The sequence below is a fragment of the Salvelinus sp. IW2-2015 genome, linkage group LG36, assembly GCF_002910315.2.
Source record: "Salvelinus sp. IW2-2015 linkage group LG36, ASM291031v2, whole genome shotgun sequence".
In the NCBI taxonomy this organism is placed as follows: domain Eukaryota; kingdom Metazoa; phylum Chordata; class Actinopteri; order Salmoniformes; family Salmonidae; genus Salvelinus; species Salvelinus sp. IW2-2015.
In genome coordinates this window covers 21,587,542-21,609,496 of record NC_036875.1, presented here as the reverse complement: position 1 = coordinate 21,609,496, position 21,955 = coordinate 21,587,542, and the positions used below count along the sequence as shown (strand labels likewise).

The 21,955-nt window shown below is 42.9% G+C and overlaps 1 protein-coding gene across 1 annotated transcript in view; it reads left to right on the top strand.

The window, feature by feature from the left end:
* Positions 1-21,955, top strand: part of LOC111959484 (collagen alpha-2(IV) chain) — a 114,402-nt gene that overhangs the window by 46,355 nt on the left and 46,092 nt on the right. Inside the window, exon 4 of the mRNA XM_023981085.2 lies at positions 4,294-4,381. Coding sequence (XP_023836853.2) covers positions 4,313-4,381 — 69 coding nt within the window. The 5' untranslated portion in view covers positions 4,294-4,312. The remainder of the gene's footprint in view (positions 1-4,293; positions 4,382-21,955) is intronic.

Below are 21,955 nucleotides of genomic sequence, written 5' to 3'. Positions count from 1 at the left end.
GGACAGCTGCAGTGTATGCTGGCCTTTGTCCCAACCCATACAACTAATCCTCAATACCATGCTTAGCTAGCTGAAGTAAAAGTGTTAGTGCTGGGCTATGACAAAAGCCTCCACACTCGGTACTTCCTCTAGGACCAGGAGTCAGGAAGTGAGGATTGAGAGAACAAATTCAGAGGAAATTAAATACCTTTGTGGTTTGTGTCTTGTGAACTAATTAATTCAATTGACCTTTGACCTCCTTTGGTTGACCCAGTTGCAAGTCTATGAAATGAATAAATCACATCTTCATTTGATGTGAATATCAAATCAAATTTATTTATATAGCCCTTCGTACATCAGCTGATATCTCAAAGAATAGTTGTCAACTAACTCGATTAACCATTGACTTCATGGACAGGACCATGTTATAAGCCTCCAAGCCGCTCCTAAGCAGACCTCAATCCCCCATTCTCCACCCAATGAAACCCCTGGCCTCTCCTTGAGAAGCCTCAGGCGCTCGCTATGCTATGAAGGATGTTAAGGTAATTAGTGTAGCGCCTGGAAAAGATGATGTCGGAAAGTGCAGGTTGTTGTGATGGTGGTGGGTTGGGGCAGGATGTACTGTAACACAATATCATTGTCTTCAGCTGAAATAATCATCAACTATTTTAGGCCAAACAGCAAACCCAAATGGATTCCACAGACACATGTCATGTTTTTGTCCTTTTTTGGAGGTGGAACGTCTTTGTCCTTTGTGTCTGTCCGGAGGTGATGTATCCTATTGTGTAGCTTGTGGGTTTACAGTCCACTGTCCAGGCGATTCACGCAATGCCTCTGTGATGTCACATCTCAGCAAGGGTCCATTCCAATAGTCTGACGTGGCTTCCTCTCCTTATCCTCTGCTGCACCTGTACTGGTGCGAGAATGCAGGTTGGATGGAAGCAATATGGAGGATGCTGGTTGACTACCAGATACGCTTTCACCTGTCCAGTCCTGTAATGTCTGTGCAGATTAAGGAAATGTTGCCATGTAGTGAAAGCCAGTTCAGGTTGTTTTGATCTTTAAACGCAGGTGGAATATAGATTTGAATGACACTGTTTCAAGTCAAGTCTTTGGTGTAGGCCTACCATTCAGCAATTATTCAGTCTGGGCTATTCCTTCCCACACTATGGCTCTACTGCAGCTCTATGGTCTGCTAAAGACGGGTTTCCTTTAGATTCACAGACCCTCAGATAGATACAGCCAGTTAGAGAGGAAATTGAGCCCCATGCATTCCATAGGGGACGAGAACAAGGTCCTTTGTGTTGTGGCAGATAGGGGATCATGAAAGAACTTTGTCTGCATGGTGAAAGACTCTCTTTGTGAGCCCGGGGAGGGTCTCAATGTGCTCTTTGTCAGATCTGTGTCTAACATGTTGTGTCGCAGTAATGAGGGACAATTCTTAACAGTCCAGATCCGCCACTTTGTGTTGCTGAGGACATAAAGTGACTGTTTTTACCGTTTTGGGAGTTTTTTGAAAGGGCGGTTGAGGGATTGAGGTTGACGATTGCTGTCTAAGCAGGCCCTGGTGTAACTGTGTAGGTGGGGGGTGTAGGAGGACACAGTCCAATGATGTCAGAAGATAAACCAGCCTTAGAGACTCCTTGCATGGTCCACTATGGACTCAATGGGCAGATTGGATTATGCTGAGCTGCGGGTCATCAGTCTATGGCCCTTGACATTAACGGGAAAAGCGGTGCGGGAGGAGCGCCCTTCTCAAATCGAACAGTAATCTGCGCCACTCGGTCATGTTTTCAACAAGGCAGCATGGTGCATCGTCCAGAAACATACATCTCTTTTCCATTAAATACATTGCTTTCGGAAAGAATTCAGACACCTTGACTTTTTCCACATTTTTGTTACGTTACAGCCTTTTTTTTTTATATCCTGAGCAATCTACACACAATACCCCATAATGAAAAACAGGTTTTTCAACATTTTTGCAAATGTGTTTAAAAAAAATAAAAAAAATACAGAAATACCTTATTTACATAAGTATTCAGACCCGTTGCTATGAAACTCCAAATTGAGCTCAGGTGCATCCTGTTTCCATTGATCATCCTTGAGATGTTTCTACAACTTGATTGGTAAATTCAATTGATTTGACATGATTTGGAAATGCACACACCTGTCTATATAAGGTACCACAGTTGACAGTGCATTTCAGAGCAAAAACCAAGCCTTGGGGTCGACGGTATTGTCCGTAGAGCTCCAAGACAGGATTGCATCATGGCACAGATCTGGGGAAGGGTACCAAAAAATGTCTGCTGCATTGAAGGTCCCAAGAACCCAGTGGCCTCCATCATTCTTAAATGGAAGATGTTTGGACCGCCAAGACTCTTCCTAGAGCTGGCCGCCCCGGCCAAACTGAGCAATCGGGGGAGAAGGGCCTTGGTAAGGGAGGTGACCAAGAACCTGATGGTCAGTCTGACAGAGCTCTAGAGTTCCTCTGTGGAGATGGGAGAACCTTCGAGAAGGACAACCATCTTTACAGCACTCCACCAATCAGGCCTTTATGGTAGAGTGGCCAGACGGAAGCCACTCCTCAGTAAAAGGCCCGCTTGGATAGTCCGCTTGGAGCTTGCCAATGGGCACCTAAAGACTCTCAGACCATGAGAAACAAGATACTCTGGTCTGATTAAACCAAGATTGAACACTTTGGCCTGAATGCCAAGCGTCACGTCTGGAGAAAACCTGGCAACATCCCTACGGTGAAGCATGTTGGTGGCAGCATCATGCTGTGGGGATGTTTTTCAGCAACAGGGAGTGGGAGATTAGTCAGGATCGAGGCAAAGATGAACGGAGCAAATTACAGAGAGATCCTTAATGAAAACCTGCTCCAGAGCGCTCAGGATTGGGGCGAAGGTTCACCTTCCAACAGGACAACGACCCTAAGCACACAGTCAAGACAACGCAGGAGTGGCTTCGGGACAAGTCTCTGAATGTCCTTGAGTGGCCCAGCCAGAGCCTGGACTTGAACATCTCTGGAGAGACCTGAAAATAGCTGTGCTGCGACACTCCCCATCCAACCTGACAGAGCTTGAGAGGATCTGCAGAGGAAAATGGGAGAAACTCCCCAAATGCAGGTGTGCCAAGCTTGCAGCATTATACCCAAGAAGACTTGATGCTGTAATCGCTGGCAAAGGCGCTTCAACAAAGTACTGAGTAAAGGGTCTGAATACTTATGTAAATGTGATATTTCAGTTTTTAATACAAAAATAGTAAAAACCTGTTTTTGCTTTGTATTGTGTGTAAATTGATGAAGGAAAAAACGATTTAATCCATTTTAGAATAAGGCTGTAACGTAATAAATTGTGGGAAAGTTAAGGGGTCTGAATACTTTCCTGTATGTCTATGGTGTATGTACTATGTAGGGTCCTGAGCTGAGCCATAAGGGAGAATAGGCATCTACCACCCCACTACCACAATCAGATTAGTGGGGGATGGGGCAATGTAGCCTGTGTTTTTTTGTCCCCCCACTTTGTTCTGAAATAACCATCACCCACTAATTAACTTTTTTTTTAACAGATTCATTGTTTTGAGCTAGTAATGTATAAATATTACCCACCATAGGCTACGGGACTTCTATCTTTGATCGTGTCATGTGACATGTCCACACTGACCTCTGGTCATAGTTTTGTCTGTGTTTGTGTCCAGTCCTGTACAGGCTGCCCCGTTGTAGTAGTACTGGTATGCAGCCTAACGTCTCTACGGGGAGTCTGGGGATTTTTCACAAGCCCGTTCTCACTGTCAGAATAAAGATATCAGTCCAGGGGGGTTAATGGCTGGAAGTCCAGGGGGGTTAATGGCTGAAATGAGTCATACGAACCACTATAAAGCCCACAGACCACTATAAAGTACACATCCCAGACAGCACTCAGACTATTATACGCAGTCATGCAATGACCCGACTGTCATAAACAACTAGTCTATACAGACAGTGTACAACCACGCTATACACACACAGACAGTTCTGTATTTTATATATATATATATATATATATATATATATATATATACACATTCACAGCACGAGCAGATCCTATGATAATAGACTGCTTGTATACTTAAGTGAATGCCCTGTTCACTATTCACTGCATATCCCATGCACTCATATACCATACGGCACGCTTTAAGCTATCATGAACAAATTGTAACCGTTGGGTTTGATTATACAGTATTTTTGCGGTCATTACTGTATTCTCCATGTGGGAGTTATCATCGAACCATTGTTTGTTGTCTCTAACCCGAGTCTCTGGTGTTATGTTCTACCAGGGTGGTAAGAAGGGAGCCAATGGCCATCGTGGGGGAAGAGACTGTGCGGGGGGATGCAAATGTTTCGCCCTTGAGAAGGGTGGCGAGGGTAAGTCACATTTCTTTCATTGGTTTGAGCTGTCTAACCCCTATACAACACTATATAAACACCCAGTCTAATCTCTCCATCTCTACACAACTCTCCTCAAACTCTATACCTATAATGAAGGTAATTCATTGGCTATTCAGTGAGGTATGAAAGCACCATAACAGTGCAACTGTGAATAACACCCAACCAGACGCTTCATCAATATGGACCTCTCTATCTGCGTAACCACATGAACTCAGATCCATTACTGTTTTGACTCCCCAGTAATATCTACTAATGGGCTATTGTCCAACCTCTTTGTCCCTCAACGTCTTTATCACCTTATCACACATGCTGTTAGGGAAAGCCTGGCGTGAAACAAAACACACCATTAACATTACAGTAAAGAGAGGGGATGGGTTGGGGGGCCGAACTGGACCCTCCTCTAGAGGGTCAGGAAGAGAGGTGGTGGAGGAGATAGGGGAGAGGTGGGGAGGAAGATGGGGGAGAGGTGGGGAGGAGAAGTGGGGGAGAGGTGGGGAGGAGATGGGGGCTGAGAATGGGGGAGAAGGTGGGGAGAGATAGGGGTGAGGTGGGGAGGAAGAAATGGGGAGGAGATGGAGAGTGGGGGGAAGAGGGGGGAGATGGAGGAGATAGGGGCTGAAGATGGGATTGAGATGGGGGAGGTGGGGGATGAGGTGAGGGAGGAGATATGGGTGTAGGTGGGGAGGAAGTATGGGAGAGAGAAGGTGTGGGGCGGAGTATGTGGGAGAGTTGGGGAGGAATAGGAGGGTGTAGGAGCGGAGTAGGGAGGGAGATAGGGTCGGGAAGGAGGTTGGGGAGAGTGGGGTGAGGTGGGGAGGAGATGGGGGTAGAGATAGGGTGTTGACTGGTGTGGGAAGGAGTATAGGGGTGAGAAGGGATAGTTACGTATTTGGGGAGGAGATGGGATAGGTGGTGAGGTGGGGAGGGAGATGGGGGAGAGGTGGGGAGGAGTTAGGGGGTGAAGGTGGGGAGGGAGATGGGGAGAGGTGGGGAGGAGATGGGGGAGAGGTGGGGAGGAGAATAGGGGGTGCGGTGGGGAGAGATGGGGGAGATTCATGACAGATGTTGCTGAATGCAGGGAGGAAGTGAAACACTAAACACCAGGTTCATAATAATATAATGGACCAAGAGGGAGAGACAGAGGGGCTTCACAATCAACCAATACGGAGAGAGGATCTGTAAGAGGAACCAATCACTTATTGACAGTGAGCTTTGATATCCTCTTGACGGTGTGTGTGTGTGTGTGTTATCTCTTAGGAGTGAGGGTGTGTGATTACCATGGAGACCAGCTAGAAAGTCACAGGGGGCACAGTATCTAACTGATAATATGTGAAGAGTTGTATTCTAACAGAGCCCTTGTTACCGTGCATGCTTAAACTCAGACAAAGAAATGCTAAGTATTCAAACCAAAGATTTCACTCATAAATCAGCTGATCAAAGGCTGTGTAGTATCTACTACAATGTGCTCAGTGCCCAGTTTGGTTCTTTCCCACTCATCTTCAAAGTATTCTCATAGGAACTGTTAACCCCCCAGTTCAAACTTTATGTGACGTTAAACCACAAGGACACAGTTATTCAGTTCTTAAAACACAGGGCCAGTGAGAAGAAGAATGCTTTGTTAGTGAGTTCTTAAAAAGAAAAGAATGTGGCTTGAGGGAATTGTAGTCTGACCCGGCTGTGTTGGGACTTGGGAATTTACCGGGTCGACTTTACAGTATGCCTCTGACCTTTACGGTCACCGTGGTTAAAGGAAACCCCATAAGGAGGAGTAGATGGGAGAGACAGGAAGAACATTCCACAGCTTTAAGGATGCGAAGGCCTTGTGAGTGAGGGTCAGACCGTCTATGTTTTCTCTCTCTCTCGCTCGCTGTCTCTCTCTCTCTCTCTCCCAAGGCTGTAGGGGAGGGGATATCTCCCTAGTTGGCACCTTGGCATGTTGTTCCCCTGACCTTTGTTGCAGCAAACAAAAGAAAGAAAAACWTCCTCTGGTCTCTATCACTCCCTATTCTCACTCCCTCACATTCACTAGACCTAGTTACACTCTTTTGGTTCCAAAAGGGTTTTTCGGCTGTCCCCATAGGAGAACCCTCTGTGAAAATGGTTCTACATGGAACCCAAAAGGGTTCTATCTGGAGCCAAAAACAGTTCTTCAAAGGGTTGTCCTATGGGGACAGCCAAAGAACCCTTTAAGTTCTAGAATCTAGATAGCACCTTTTTTTCTAAGAGTGTATACTGTATATTGATAAATTATTAATTTGTGTTTAACATTATWAACACTCGTGCTGAGTCCTCTGATGTTTATATGAGGTGGGATAGCAGGTGCGGCCTGCTATTTTGTTGAATATCCTAAAATGGCAATAGTCTGTTTTCACAATCCTCGTTTATTTTCTAAATTTGTTTAGTCTTTTATTTTACTCTTTATTGCTTTCATATTTTCACCTTAAATTTTCCAGGCTCTGAGCCAAAATCCACTTATTCTGCTCATCAGGTTGATGGATTAGTCCATGAACCAAACAGAAAAGATTCTCCTCCCAGATGTCTGTCCTTCTCTTTCTCTCGCTCTCTGTCTTTCTTTGTCTTCCTCTCTCTCTCTCTCTCTCTCCAACTATCTACTTCTCTCTGTCTATCTCTCTCTACCTCCATCTATTGTTTCTATCTTCTATCTCTCTCCCTATATCCCTCTCCCTCCATCTATCTATCTATTTATCTCCTATCTCTCTCTTGGGGTCGTTAAATAATGCAGCAGTGGACTCATATCGTTTTTCTGCTGATGGTTCGTAAACCCCTGGATTGGCATGGGTTGGACCACATCTGTTCAGAATGGATGACAGTTGTCTGCGGCTTAACTGGCGACCTTGCAAATATCAACATCTCCCAGGGGTCGATCATATTCATACATTGTTCTGTGTTTACGGCTGCTCGACACTATGTGGATGTGGCAATGCAGTTGTAGAAGGGCATCGACCAACACTTTCACTCTCTCGTATTCATCGGTCTGACATCTGTGTTCTTGTATTCATCGGTCTGACATCTGTGTTCTCGTATTCATCGGTCTGACATCTGTGTTCTCGTATTCATCGGTCTGACATCTGTGTTCTCGTATTCATCGGTCTGCATCTGTGTTCTCGTATTCATCGGTCTGAATCTGTGTTCTCGTATTCAACGGTCTGACATCTGTGTCTCGTATTCATACGGTCTGACATCTGTGTTCTCGTATTCACAGTCTGACATCTGGTGCTCTCTCGTATTCATCGGTCTGACATCTGTGTTCTCGTATTCATCGGTCTGACATCTGTGTTCTCGTATTCAACGGTCTGGCATCTGTGTTCTCGTATTCAACGGTCTGACATCTGTATGAGAATATGTCTCTTAACTCCATGATGACTACACTGAGGAACAACCCTAATCTCCCAAAACGCCATGGTGCTTCAGCTTGTTGACATCTCCTACAGAACTCGTTATTGTAGGAAAAACAGAGGCTGTGGTTTCTCAGGAAGGAGAGACTGACAGAGAGCAGAGAGAAGAATTGATTGTGTGAGGGAAAGTTATGTTCCAGAGATGGTAATTTCATGGCTGTTTAGCATCGGGCAGAGAAGTGATTTGGCAGGGTTGTTCTCTACCTCTATCGGCCACTCCCCCTGGCAGACTGTGGAGGGTTTTATACACAGAGGGCGTTCAAGAAAATATCACACTCCTCTAGGCACTGATACAAGCTCATAGTTGTTTCATAGTCAGCTATTGTGGGTTGTATCTTGTAATGCCAGTCCAATAAAACGGAGTGATAAACAAAGTGTTTGTGTCCATAATACTATAAAGTGTTGACAAATGCATGTAAAGGGTTTGACAAGCCCCAAAATAGATGAAGTACTTCTGTCTATAGCAGGTTGGTGATTGCAAGGTATGGATATTTGAGAGGTATTTTGAGTTTTGAAGGACAAATTAAACCAAAAGCCTCTAGGCCAGAGGCCCTAGTCCAGTTGAGTGCAGTCCAGTGCCACACAAAAAAAATGCTGGGTTGTTTGGTTGATCCAACTGCTGGGTTGCAGGCATGGGTCACTTAGTTGGGTTATTTACTTTAAAAAGAGCAATGTTGGGTTCTTGTGCTGGGTTATTGAGATATGACCCAGCGTGTCAGATCAAAAGACTGGAAGTGTGGTTTAGTAGGGCTGTGGCTTTCTTTTTAGCCACCCGAAAGTAAATGTCATGCCTGTTCATCTGTTCTGTTGTATAGTTATCACATGTTAAGAGATGACATTTTTGCTTTGATGAGGTTTACAGAAATGTATGAATTCCCTAAAAGCCTCTGTAAATCCCATTCTCAGGACGCAATAAGGTGGCATACCTTATTATAATATGTAATAAATAATCCTAATATTCCAGAAGGTGTAGAACTATATATAAACTTAACATGTTGAAGAGGAATGACATTTACCCTCACAGGTGGTCAATAAGATCTATCTGAAAGCCACACCCCCAATAAGCCATGCCTCCTGAAAATAAGGATTACATAAAAAAAGACCCAGCTGCTAGCCCAGTTTGAGGACTTTGAACACGTTGTTTATCTTTGTGTTGCATAAGATGAATCAATCACTTAATGTACATACAAAAACACAGATATTAAAAACTATTTTAAAAAATCAACCTGCAGTAGAGTATGCTGGGTAAAAAGTACCTTTGTTATCATAATTTTAAAAAATGTAGTTGATGTGACTTCTCATTTAGTTTTGAATCAGTACCACATACACATCTTAAGTAATAATGGCTTTTCAAAGACTTTGAGTTCAATTTACTAGAGGCATTTGAGTTAAAAATGCCTTGGTGTTTACAGTGTGTGTTTGCGTGTCTATAAATGGCATGATTTCCTTGTTCCATGAAAACAAGGCCATGTATACATCCCGAAATCCGTGCCCTCATCCGTCATCAACTTCCCTGTCTCCTAGGGATGGAATATTTGAACAGTCTGGATTGCCATGGCCTGTCCCTCTGAGGGAAGATCTGAGAGGCCACTTGTTCTATTTACAGTGTGTGTGTGTGTGTGTGTGTGTGTGTGTGTGTGTGTGTGTGTGTGTGTGTGTGTGTTGTGTGTGTTGTGTGTGTGTGTGTGTGTGTGTGTGTGTGTGTGTGTGTGTGTGTGTGTGTGTGGTGTGTGTGTGTGTGTGTGTGTGTGTGTGTGTGTGTGTGTGTGTGTGTGTGCAAGAGAGACAACCTTGGTGAACCTTTTGATTAGGCGTTATTAGAGAATGTCAGCATAGATTGAACTTCATCAAAAACTAAACAAACAATTTTTGACAACTGTTTGATTAACACAGTATATTGAGCCTAAGACAGTAAGATAAACCCCTAACCAGAGCAGGTTCAAGTGGGATGTGATCTGGACTGATTCACTGACAGGTTAGACATACACCAATTTGGGTTATTTGGTAGACCAGTGCTGGCAAAATATTGTACAGAATAACCAATGGGTTATTTTGACCCAGACAGCTGGGTTGCGTGAATAACCCAACAAGTTGGGTTGTTGGAATTACCCAAACATTGGTTAATTTAACCATCAGTTGGGTATTTTTACTCTCATTCTGGGTTGACCTAGCATCTGGGTCTTTTGTAAATTGAACTCTCGTCCAGTGTCTGTACATGTCCACACTTATCAATGTTAAATGTACACACTAATTATTTGCTTATTTCCCAGAGTGCCTTCCCTTTCGAGTAAATTGTAGAGTTACCACCCATGACTATATTTGTTAGTGACAGAGACATGGTTGTTGCATTCATTCATTTTCTGTCCTGTGATCTTCATCAAGTGAGGTTCTAAGCAAATATATTATCATTCAAATAAAAATCTCTGTAATACAATACATATTTGTAAGCCTTTATTTTGAAGGCCTAGTTTTAGCCCAATACAGTGGCCTGAAACTCATGGTTTACAGGGAAAGTCAGCCCTGCAAGTCACAGTATGCTGGCTTGCAAAGTGATGTGACATTTCTATTGGAATCCATCCCGAGTGGAGATTTCCAACCATTGTTTTTTTTATTCCCCTGCAACCTGCATTCAGAATGACTGCCGGGTTGAGAAGACTAAGACTACCTAAAACATTCAGTAAAGGGTGCAATAAATCAAAGTAACAGATAGGATTAGTTTAGAAAAATGTTTATGTATATTTGAGTAGCATAACATTAACTATTCAATCAATGTACATGCAAAAACATAGATATTGAAACAAACAATTCCAAAAATGTACCTGCAATAGAGCATACTGGGAAATATGATAATGATGGGCGTTGTTTTGGTTTAACACTGGTTATTAACAACAAACACAGGGGTTATTTTACACCAATTAGTGTTCATTTAACACTAACAGAGTTAATTTAACACCTGAATCAACTCCAGAAATGTTACACAAAAAAATCAAACACTAGGTAACACTGACCGATTTTCTATGCACACACAACACAGGTCAAAGTGTTAACTACATTTCCTCCTAATCCGCTGGTATTTAGCTTTACATGTGTCTTAAATGTGAAAGGTCCTTCCTGTGGTGTTGATGAGGTACTAGAATGTCCTCCAGGTAGAGAAAGGGCCTTTGGGCTCTGCTGTGGTATGTGACCAGAGTGGTGGGTCAACATGACAACCCCATGTGTTCTCCATCAGTCAGCCCTGTTGGAGCCTGTTGTTGGAGCTGGTTGGAGCCCAGGGCAGGGGCCAATTAGAGCCCAGGGCAGGGGCCTACTGGCTGCAGAGGAAACAATAAGTCCCACTGTTACTCCACTCTAATTTACCTCTCAGTAAGAGAGAGCAGCAGAGCAGGGTACGTTACTTTGTAGTGGAGTGTTGTGTACGGTGTTGTGTGTTAGCAACTATAGACGTCTGTGTCAATGGTTTGTACACAGTGTGTATTTCGTGGAGTGAATATTCCATGTGCTCAGCTCTACCTCAATTTCATATCTCCCCATTGTCCAAGCTAAGTTTAAGACACATAACCTGCAGAGGGATCACATTGCCTTTGTGTAGCAAATCCTGATAATGGGTCAACTTCATGATGGGTCAACTTCTCAACACATTCTACTGCCCACGCTTGGACTTCTGCCCTGATTGGCTCGTTTGTCCGGTGTGCAACAGTCTAGGAATGCCCTTCACAGCCGGGGAGAGAGGGGCGGTTTTACTCCAGCCTGGGAAAGTACGAGTTTTCCAGAATCGGAACATTTGACCCATATGGACACTTCAGACAGGCCAGCTGGCAACAGGGGAGAGTACAAAGGCTCTTCAGACTGGTGGATTATAGAGGTATCTCTGAGTGGAGTGGGATTGGCTGTCCATGTCAATTATCTGAAAATGATGGTTAATCCCCCCCTTGTGGTCCGTTTCAGTCTCTCATCATTACGAATAATGCAGTCTTCAGGTTTTTGATGGTTGGTAGCATCATCAAAATCATTCCATGTGAATGCATACCATATCTTATCAATTTGTCATGGAGTTTTGTTAGAGGCCTGTATTTAAGTGTTACACTCCTTTCTAGTCTTTCCAATTTGTAATCGTATCATCTGTGGTGTTATTTAAGTGATAATCCTGGCTTTGAGGGCATTATCACTTTAATACAACAGGTTACCAACATATTCAAATAATGATTGACATATTTTMATTAAAAACATTTTTTTTGATGAATTTATTCATACTATTTCATCCTTCCACAAGATAAAGTCCTGACACAAATCTAGGGTTGCTACCCAAGCCGACTGGTCGTTAGTTCTGTTGGTTCGGTTGCCAGAGACGCGACCCAGTCGTTCAGTCTTTTTGTTTGTTCTGTATCTATGGACGTGACCCAGTCGTTTGTTCTAAATGTTCCATTGCCATACTGGCTGGCAATGTTCTTATACCTTGCTTGCTAGCTAGCCAACTACGGCTAACTTACAGTCACACCAAACAGTGCAGCCAGAATAACAACAAAGTAGCTGCATTTGCATTTGTTTAAGATGTTTTCGAGTTACATTTATTTGGTACATCCATAACAATGAGCTAATGAGGCGTTATTTCACCTGGCATAGAAAATGTGCTCTCCCGCCAGGACACTGTTGTTCAGAGGAGCTAGACAACAACACAGCTAACACAATCACTTCAATCTGAAGCTGGAAAGACTGCAAACTAGCTATGCTTTGTTTCATTGTACCTTTTTTCAGTTGATATTTCTTTGTATATGTCCATAAAAATTATGCCAGCTGATTCATGATTTAGACTGGCTGAGAAACATTGCCTGCCTGTCTGTCTCATCCTCGCTCGTTCATTAATATGGGACAGCTGGAGATTGAATTTGAATATTGAAACAATGTTGCAAATATCGGAGAGAGACAGCAAGGTTTATACAAATCTCCCCTGTTGAAAACTAAATGTTAGTCTAAAAGAAATTTGAGATAATGTCTCGATGCTTTTTATAGTGGAGATCAAGTTTATAAATTGCTTGGCTGGGCTGATGAGACAGTGGATTGCGCAGTCAGATGGAACAGAGTAAATAGGCATTTTAATGTCATAGATTAAGCCGGTGGTAACTTGTGGAATAGACACAGGGTTGGAATGTGGTTTTAACCAATCAGCATTCAGGATTAGACCCACCTGTTGTATAAACGTTGTTAATCCGTTGGAGTTTACAGACTATGTTCAATGATAATGGACTATAATGTAATTGGCTGTTGTCCATGTGTCAGTCAACGCAAAACGTAGGGGATACTCCCGCCTTGTCATTACCGCTCAAATACTCCCATTTAATGATGGTATCATCATCTCAAACTATGCATGAAACATTCCTTATGAATGCATTCCTGAGTCTAGAACTTCTGTCCCATATTTTATTCCATTATTTATGGAGTATTATGTGGCTTTTAAGACTATTGAACTCCCCTAAAGTCATTTTAATATGTTACTCTATCCTCAGTGGTGCCATATGAAGTTTTAATGCCATATTTCCTACGTGAGGAAATGGAGTGTGTCTTTTGAGAACTATGGTAAACAGAAGGAGACGATGGCCTGGGGGGCTAGACTGTATGGAGCTGAAATGGCCCTAGAACGGTGCTGATTAATGTAACAATGGCTTTTAGGGGCCACACGCCCCTATTTGATTCCCTTAAACACACACACACACTGCAGCTGGGTCCAGTTCTCACACACATGTGTCTGGGCCTCAGACCACAGATGTCTCATTCCAGCAGCGTGAGGCAATCACACAGGTGTAAGGCTCCCAAAGACCCCTGGGATACTGGAGGGCCAAGCCCTGCTGTTCTCAGCCTGAGATCCCCAGAGCCTTGAGATTTAGCACACACACACACACGCGCACATGTTATGTTCTTCTATCCTCGTCGGGATTTAAAATGTATTTCCATTCTAAATCCTATTTTCCCTAACCCCTACCATAACCCTAACCTTAACCTGTAACCCTAACCCAAACCCTAAACTTAACTCCAACCCAACCACTAACCTCTTACCCTAACCTGTTGGAAATGTCACCATGAGGGAGAATGTTTCTTGTTTTACTATCCTTATGGGCACATTTGAGGATTTTAGGTCCCCACAAGGATAGAAGAACCAACCCACACGCACACAATGAATCCAGAGTATGTCTGAGAAAGAATATGCCAACATTGCACGAAGACCTTGGTCAACTGCATCATGTGTAGATCTCTCCATCCCTTTTTCTCTCTATCTCCATCTCTGCATCGCTCTCTGGGCCCTCTCTATCTGGGCCCTTTCAGTCAAGTGTGTTTGCACGTGCACCCTATTTCTACACAGTGATGCATCTGTAGAAATGAGATCTGAGTCTAAACACATTAAGGCTAATGTAAACGGCCCACAGCAGCTGGACAGATGTACGGTCCCTGTGTTAAACACTCCTTCACTCCTCCATGAGAAACAGAGAGAGTGACATCAAATGACACACATTGTCTATCCTCCTCCTCTCATCCCCCTGTTTTTTTTTGCAGGGAGAGACACGGGATAATGAGTCAGAAGAACTGTATGTTTTAGGAGGATGAGAGCAGGGGGAGACAGGTGTTGACAGAAATGTTCTCACTGGTCCCCCTTCTTTCCCTCTGGATGCAGTTTTTTTGTGTTTTCCAGACTATTTCATTTTCAGCAGCCAAACATATTTATATAATATACTGTATCATATCCCCCTTTGTTTGTCCATATTGCATGTGATCCTTTCACAAACATTTTTATATAAACAGGTCCTGGGAGGGTTTTCAGAACTAGGCCATGTAGCCATGGGGAGGGAAAKACGGGAAGCTGATCTGCTAACCTCTCGCTGGCTGGATCACTGAGATCTAAACACACTCTCAAATGTAAACATAATCTCCCCAGACATGTATTCATGCTGTTTGATTTCTCCTCGGGCCAGCCAGTTTGGGACCCCTCCTCTCCTCATCCCCTCAGGGGGACACTGAGACCCAACATCCCCCTGGGCACCATGGAGAGGGGCAAGGGGATGTTGATTTTCAGGGAGTGTGTCCAAGAGAAACATGGGGGCTGGGACAGGGCACAGAGGGGCTGTACTCCACCTGAACCCCTCTGAGTCTGGGTCAGGGCTGTGAGAGGCAGAGCGACAGAACACATGGTCCTGGTACTTACTAAATACATCTTCCCTCACTCCTTGCTTACTCCCTCACTCATAATTCCTTGATGCAATGCTGAAAAGGATCTGAGACCTGAAAAGGTTGGATAGGTGAAAGCAGTGTAGGGTGGAAACCTTATACCATCACAAACAGGTCCATTTTCTAAGTATCCAGAGAGGTCCCAATGGCTCAGGCAAGCGACAATACCCACAGCTTCAGGTTACAGAACCATTAGAACCTCAGGGTTTCTACTGCACCATCATTCACCCCACAGATCTCACTCTCTACATGAAACTCGTTCCATTCTCAGCACATTCTAAAAAATGCTGGGTTAAAAACAACCCAGCACTGGGTAAGTAGTGGACAGAACACACACTGGGTTATTTTTGACCCAGCCAGTTGGGTCACTTAGTTGGGTTATTGAGCTATGATCCACTGGGTCAGATTAGAAGACTGGAGTTGTGGCTTAGTAGGGGCGTGGCTTTCAGAAGGTTATTTATGGTCACCCGTAACATGTCATTCTGGTTAATCTTTCTGTTGTATTATCAACATATTAAGGTTGATCGCTGACACTTTTGTAGTTTAATGAGGCTTACACAAGTTGAGTTCTTCAAGTGCCTATGTGTATTCCAATGTTAGTATACAGTAATTACTTCTTTGTTATGATATTTAAATAATAATGTTATTAAATGTATATTCAAATATGTACTTGTGCAAAGATATTTAACGGAAAAATAACATGATGAACAGGAATGACATTTACCCTCATGGGTGGCCAAAAAGACCTAACTGAAAGCCATGCCTCCAATAGGCCATGCCTCCTGAAAATAACCTATGSATTACATTACAAAAATACCCATCTGCTAGGTCAACCCAGCATGAAATTGAATAAAATCCCAACTGATGGATAAATTAACTCATGTTTGGGCAATCCAAAGGCGTAGCTTTCAGATAGTTATTTTTGGCATCCTGTCAGAGTAAATGTCATTCATTTTCAAGCTGCAATAAATAACTTTTGGGCACCCTGACCAAATTATCATAGAAATGTGAGGAATAGATATGTCATTCTCATTGAAAGCAAGTCTAAGGAGTGGTAAATGTGTTCTATGGGTGCTATTTATACAGTGGGGAGAACAAGTATTTGATACACTGCCGATTTTGCAGGTTTTCCTACTTACAAAGCATGTAGAGGTTTGTAATTTTTATCATAGGTACACTTCAACTGTGAGAGACAGAATCTAAAACAAATATCCAGAAAATCACATTGTATGATTTTTAAGTAATTAATTTGCATTTTATTGCATGAAATAAGTATTTGATACATCAGAAAAGCAGAACTTAATATTTGGTACAGAAACCTTTGTTTGCAATTACAGAGATCATACATTTCCTGTAGTTCTTGACCAGGTTTGCACACACTGCAGCAGGGATTTTGGCCCACTCCTCCATACAGACCTTCTGCAGATCCTTCAGGTTTGGGGGCTGTCGCTGGGCATACGGACTTTCAGCTCCCTCCAAAGATTTCTATTGGGTTCAGGTCTGGAGACTGGCTAGGCCACTCCAGGACCTTGAGATGCTTCTTACGGAGCCACTCCTTAGTTGCCCTGGCTGTGTGTTTCGGGTCGGTGTCATGCTGGAAGACCCAGCCACGACCCATCTTCAATGCTCTTACTGAGGGAAGGAGGTTGTTGGCCAAGATCTCGCGATACATGGCCCCATCCATCCTCCCCTCAATACGGTGCATTCGCCCTGTCCCCTTTGCAGAAAAGCATCCCCAAAGAATGATGTTTCCACCTCCATGCTTCATGGTTGAGATGGTGTTCTTGGGGTTGTACTCATCCTTCTTCTTCCTCCAAACACGGCGAGTGGAGTTTAGACCAAAAAGCTATATTTTGTCTCATCAGACCACATGACCATTCTCCCATTCCTCCTCTGGATCATCCAGATGGTCATTGGCAAACTTCAGAAGGGCCTGGACATGCGCTGGCTTGAGCAGGGGAGCTGCGTGCGCGAGGGATTTTAATCCATGACGGCGTAGTGTGTTACTAATGGTTTTCTTTGAGACTGTGGTCCCAGCTCTCTTCAGGTCATTGACCAGGTCCTGCGTGTAGTTCTGGGCTGATCCCTCACCTTCCTCATGATCATTGATCCCACAGAGGTGAGATCTTGCATGGAGCCCCAGACCAAGGGTGATTGACCATCATCGAACTTCTTCCATTTTCTAATAATTGCGCCAACAGTTGTTGCCTTCTCACCAAGCTGCTTGCCTATTGTCCTGTAGTCATCCTAGCTGTGCAGGTCTACAATTTTATCCTGATGTCCTTACACAGCTCTCTGGTCTTGGCCATTGTGAGAGGTTGGAGTCTGTTTGATTGATGTGTGTGGACAGGTGTCTTTTATATAGGTATCGAGTTCAAACAGGTGCAGTTAATACAGGTAATGAGTGGAGAACAGGAGGGCTTTCTAAAGAAAAACGAACAGGTCTGTGAGAGCCGGAATTCTTTTGGTTGGTAGTGATCAAATACTATGTCATGGCAATAAAATGCAAATTATATTACTTAAAAATCATACAATGTGATTTTCTGGATTTTTGTTTTAGATTCCGTCTCTCACAGTTGAAGTGTAACTATGATAAAAATTACAGACCTCTACATGCTTTGTAAGTAGGAAAACCTGCAAAATCGGCAGTGTATCAAATACTTGTTCTCCCCACTGTATACTTCCAGTTCTTAAGTTTTGTTTTTGCATCTATTTGGTTTTGTACACAAGCTTCAAACAGCTGAAAATATAATGTTTTTGGTTATGGAAAATATATTTCACCACGGTTTAGATGGAACAATGAGTCTCTACACAATAACTGCTTGTTTTGTCACATAAACTGAAATTAGGCGAACTGTTCGAATTTTAGCAACCAGGAACTGGAGTAGCGATTCCTGCAWATTGCACCTTTAAGTTTGTACATGGCGAATTCAAATTTTCCTTCAATATTTTTGCACATTACATATATTTTTATGTAAAATGAATAACATTATTATATAAATATTAGAACTAAGTGGTAACTATCCCAACATAAAGCCCCACAGTGGAGGTATCATAATACCCATAAAACCTAGCGGTGAAGCAGGGAAATGGTTCCAATAATTTTTTCCCACCATTCATTTTTCCCATAGGTAATTTTAGAAACACTTAAAATAAGGGCTGTGTTTCATGTGGGCTTACCCTGGCGTGAAGTTTTGATAACCATGTAAATCTCTCGGACAAGGTGACTTTTAGCAATATATTAGGCTCTATTTATTCTCAGATTCAAAAATGCTAATTAGCATAAACGTAGACATCATGCAAGACCACAACTCCCTGCAAGCTCCTGCACGTCATCTCTAGCTGACACCTTTGCTAACAGGTATTGTGTCCATTTTTTTACTTGCACAAGACAGTTCACAGAATTGTCAATTTAAAAACGTTTTGCCAATTTATTCATTAGCTAACATTAACTAATTGTTAATCCAGCGATTATTACCTTCGCCTCAATTTGGAAGTCTCGTCCAGATCCTCATGGCATTTGTAGTTCATTATGATAGCCACATTAGCAGCTAACTAGCATTTCATCTTGAATCTCTACAATGGAGGAGGAGCTTGATATTACTTCATTGGGATTGACTGTTTTGAATTGGACCTAGAGAGGGGACGTATGTGCTACGTGTAGGTGAGGGACAACTCACTAAATCTCGGTTAAGTTAGTGGGAGGGGTATAGTGTGTGTGCATGCTGTGTGTGTGTGTGTGTGTTTGTGTGCGTGCATGCACGAGTACAAGTCCCTGCTTTTCCCAAGGCCTGGAGACATTTTACAGCATGGATCAGTCACAGACTAAATATCCCAAAGCTCCTTAGGGAGAGAGGCTAAACCAACGGACAAAGAGCTAATAAATGGGCTGTGGTCTGGGGATCAGAACAGTTTGAAAACGAAAGCCTTCTCAGACATTACACTTCTTACGTTAAACTTGTATTAACACAAATTAACCTCTTCAAAATCTTCATGTCACATTGATTCATTCCACATTCCTTCACTCTGTGAATACCTATAGTGTTTGTTGTAGATCATTGGTCGTCACATCCACATACTGTACATGTATGGACATACAGTAAATAGTATGTATACCCTCGATGTCTGTCCATGAACGTACATACTGTATGTTCATAGATGTCTTCATAGATCATAGATGTCTTCATTGGGGTGGCAGGTAGCCTAGTGGTTAGAGTGTTGGACTAGTAACCAAAAGGTTGCAAGATTGAATCCCCAAGCTGACAAGGTAAAAATCTGTTGTTCTGCCCCTGAACAAGGCAGTTAACCCAGTGTTCCTAGGCCGTCATTGAAAATAAGAATTTGTTCTTAACTGACTTTCCTAGTTAAATAAAGGTCAAATAAAAAATACAAAGATATTCACTGACAAACACACACCTTCATACACTCTGCCTATCTGTCAAGGTATTACTTTCATCAATCACCCTTTCAATTTTAAGCTATCACCTATCACCTCCCAAATCCCTCTCATACATCAGGAATCAGACCCAAGGGGTTATTCTGTTGTTCCCCGCCCTCAGACAGAAAGACGGACAGACAGACATTCTGTTGTTCCCCGCCCTCAGACAGAAAGACGGACAGACAGACATTCTGATTGTTCCCCGCCCTCAGACAGACAGACATTCTGTTGACCCCCGCCCTCAGACAGACAGACATTCTGTTGTTCCCCGCCCTCAGACAGAAATACGGACAGACAGACATTCTGTTGACCCCCGCCCTCAGACAGACAGACATTCTGTTGACCCCCGCCCTCAGACAGACATACAGACTAGAGGTCGACCAACTGTGATTTTTCAAAGCCGATACCGATTATTGGAGGACCAAAAAAGCAGATGCCGATTAATCAACCGATTTTATATATATATACGTATATATATATACACATATATATATATATATATATTTGTAATAATGACAATTACAACAATACTGAATGAACAATGAACACTTTTATTTTAACTTAATATAATACGTAAATAAAATCTATTTAGTCTCAAAAAAAGTATGAAACATGTTCAATTTGGTTTAAATAATGCAAAAACACAGTGTTGGAGAAGAAAGTAAAAGTGCAATATGTGCCATGTAAAAAAGCTAACGTTGTAATTGTCATTATTACAAATATATATATAAAAATCGATACCGATTAATCGGTACTCAAGTGTTTAATTGGTATATTGTAATTACATCGCCACCATGGCCTATTTATTGCCTTACTGTCACCACTTCCGCGAAGTCGGCTCCTCTCCTTGTTCGGGCGGCGTTCGGTGGTCAACGTCACCGGTCTTCTAGCCATCGCCGCTCCATTTTCTCATTGTTCCATTTGTTTTGTCTTGTTCCCTGCACACCTGGTTTACATTCCCTAATCACACTGCATGTATTTATTCCTCTATTCCCCCCCATGTCTTTGTGTGAAATTGTTTTGTTACGTGTTTAGTGTGATGCGCCAGACTGGTTTTTCCCCCCGGGTATCGTATTTTGACCCGTTGTATGTATTTGTCATACATTTGTATATTTGTGAGTGTTTTCGCGCTGATTGACTTTTACCTGTGGCTGGAGGATTTTTGACGCAGTTGCGTCCGTTTGTGCTTTTGCCAAATAAAAGTGCGCCTGATCACAACTCACTACTCTTGTAACGCTCGTCTTCCTCCTCGTCTGAGGAGGAGCAAGGATCGGACCAAWATGCAGCGTGGTTTGAATACATACTTATTGTTTATTCAACGAAGATGGAAAAACACTTAAACAAACTACAAAACAATAAACGACGTGAACAGACCTGAACTTGAGAACATATAAAAATGAACGCACGAACAGGAACAAACAAACGAACGAACGAAACGTAACAGTACCGTGTGGCGAACAAACACAGACACAGCAACAATTACCCACAAACAAACAGTGAGAACAGCCTACCTTAATATGGTTCTCAATCAGAGGAAACGTAAAACACCTGCCCCTGATTGAGAACCATATCAGGCTAGTTGACAACCCAACATAGAAACACATAACATAGAATGCCCACCCAGCTCACGTCCTGACCAACTAAACAAGACTAAACAAAGGAAATAAGGTCAGGAACGTGACAACTCTCCTGCACCTGACTTCGTACGAGTAGCGCACAAGCCTGACACTTAGCTCCCTTATCTTACCTCATTTGCACACACTGTATATAGATTTTTTCTACTGTAAATAAATAAATAAAGGTGAAATCAAATAAAAAATATTGGCTTTTTTTGGTCCTCCATTAATCGGTATTGGTATCGGCGTTGAAAAATCCAAAATAATCGGTCGACCTCTAATTTCTACGCTTTCAAAATCTCTCTCACACACTAGGAAGAAATATAAGAGACGTCCAAGTGCTGTCTCAAAGAGTTCTGTCAGTAACCCATCCACACACACCTTCACACCACTCACTCCTCACCTCTGCAGTATGTGTGTGTGTGGTTAATGCCATTCTGATGAGTGAGAGGTGATCTGATACTTGGAGACAGAAAGCAGACAGTGGATGGTAGATCTAATCCAGAACTGGAAGGAATGGTGTTTTACTGAACTTTTACAACGTCTCTCTCAGGTCACCAGAGACGTTTGTAGAGATAGAATCAAGGATTCCACCTTGTAGTCTGAGAATGTTGAATAACTCCCTCTCCTTCATTTGATCTTTTCATTATTTTACCCCCACCTTCTCTCTCTCTCCTCTCTCTTCTCTCTCTCTCTCTCTCTCTCTCTCTCTCTCTCTCTCTCTCTCTCTCTCTCTCTCTCTCTCTCTCTCTCTCTCTCTTTCTCTCTCTCTCTTCTCTCTCTCTCTCTCTCGCTCTCTCTCTCTCTCTCTCTCTTCTCTCTCTCGCTTCTCGCTCTCTTCTTCTTTCCATCTCACTAGCTCTCTCCC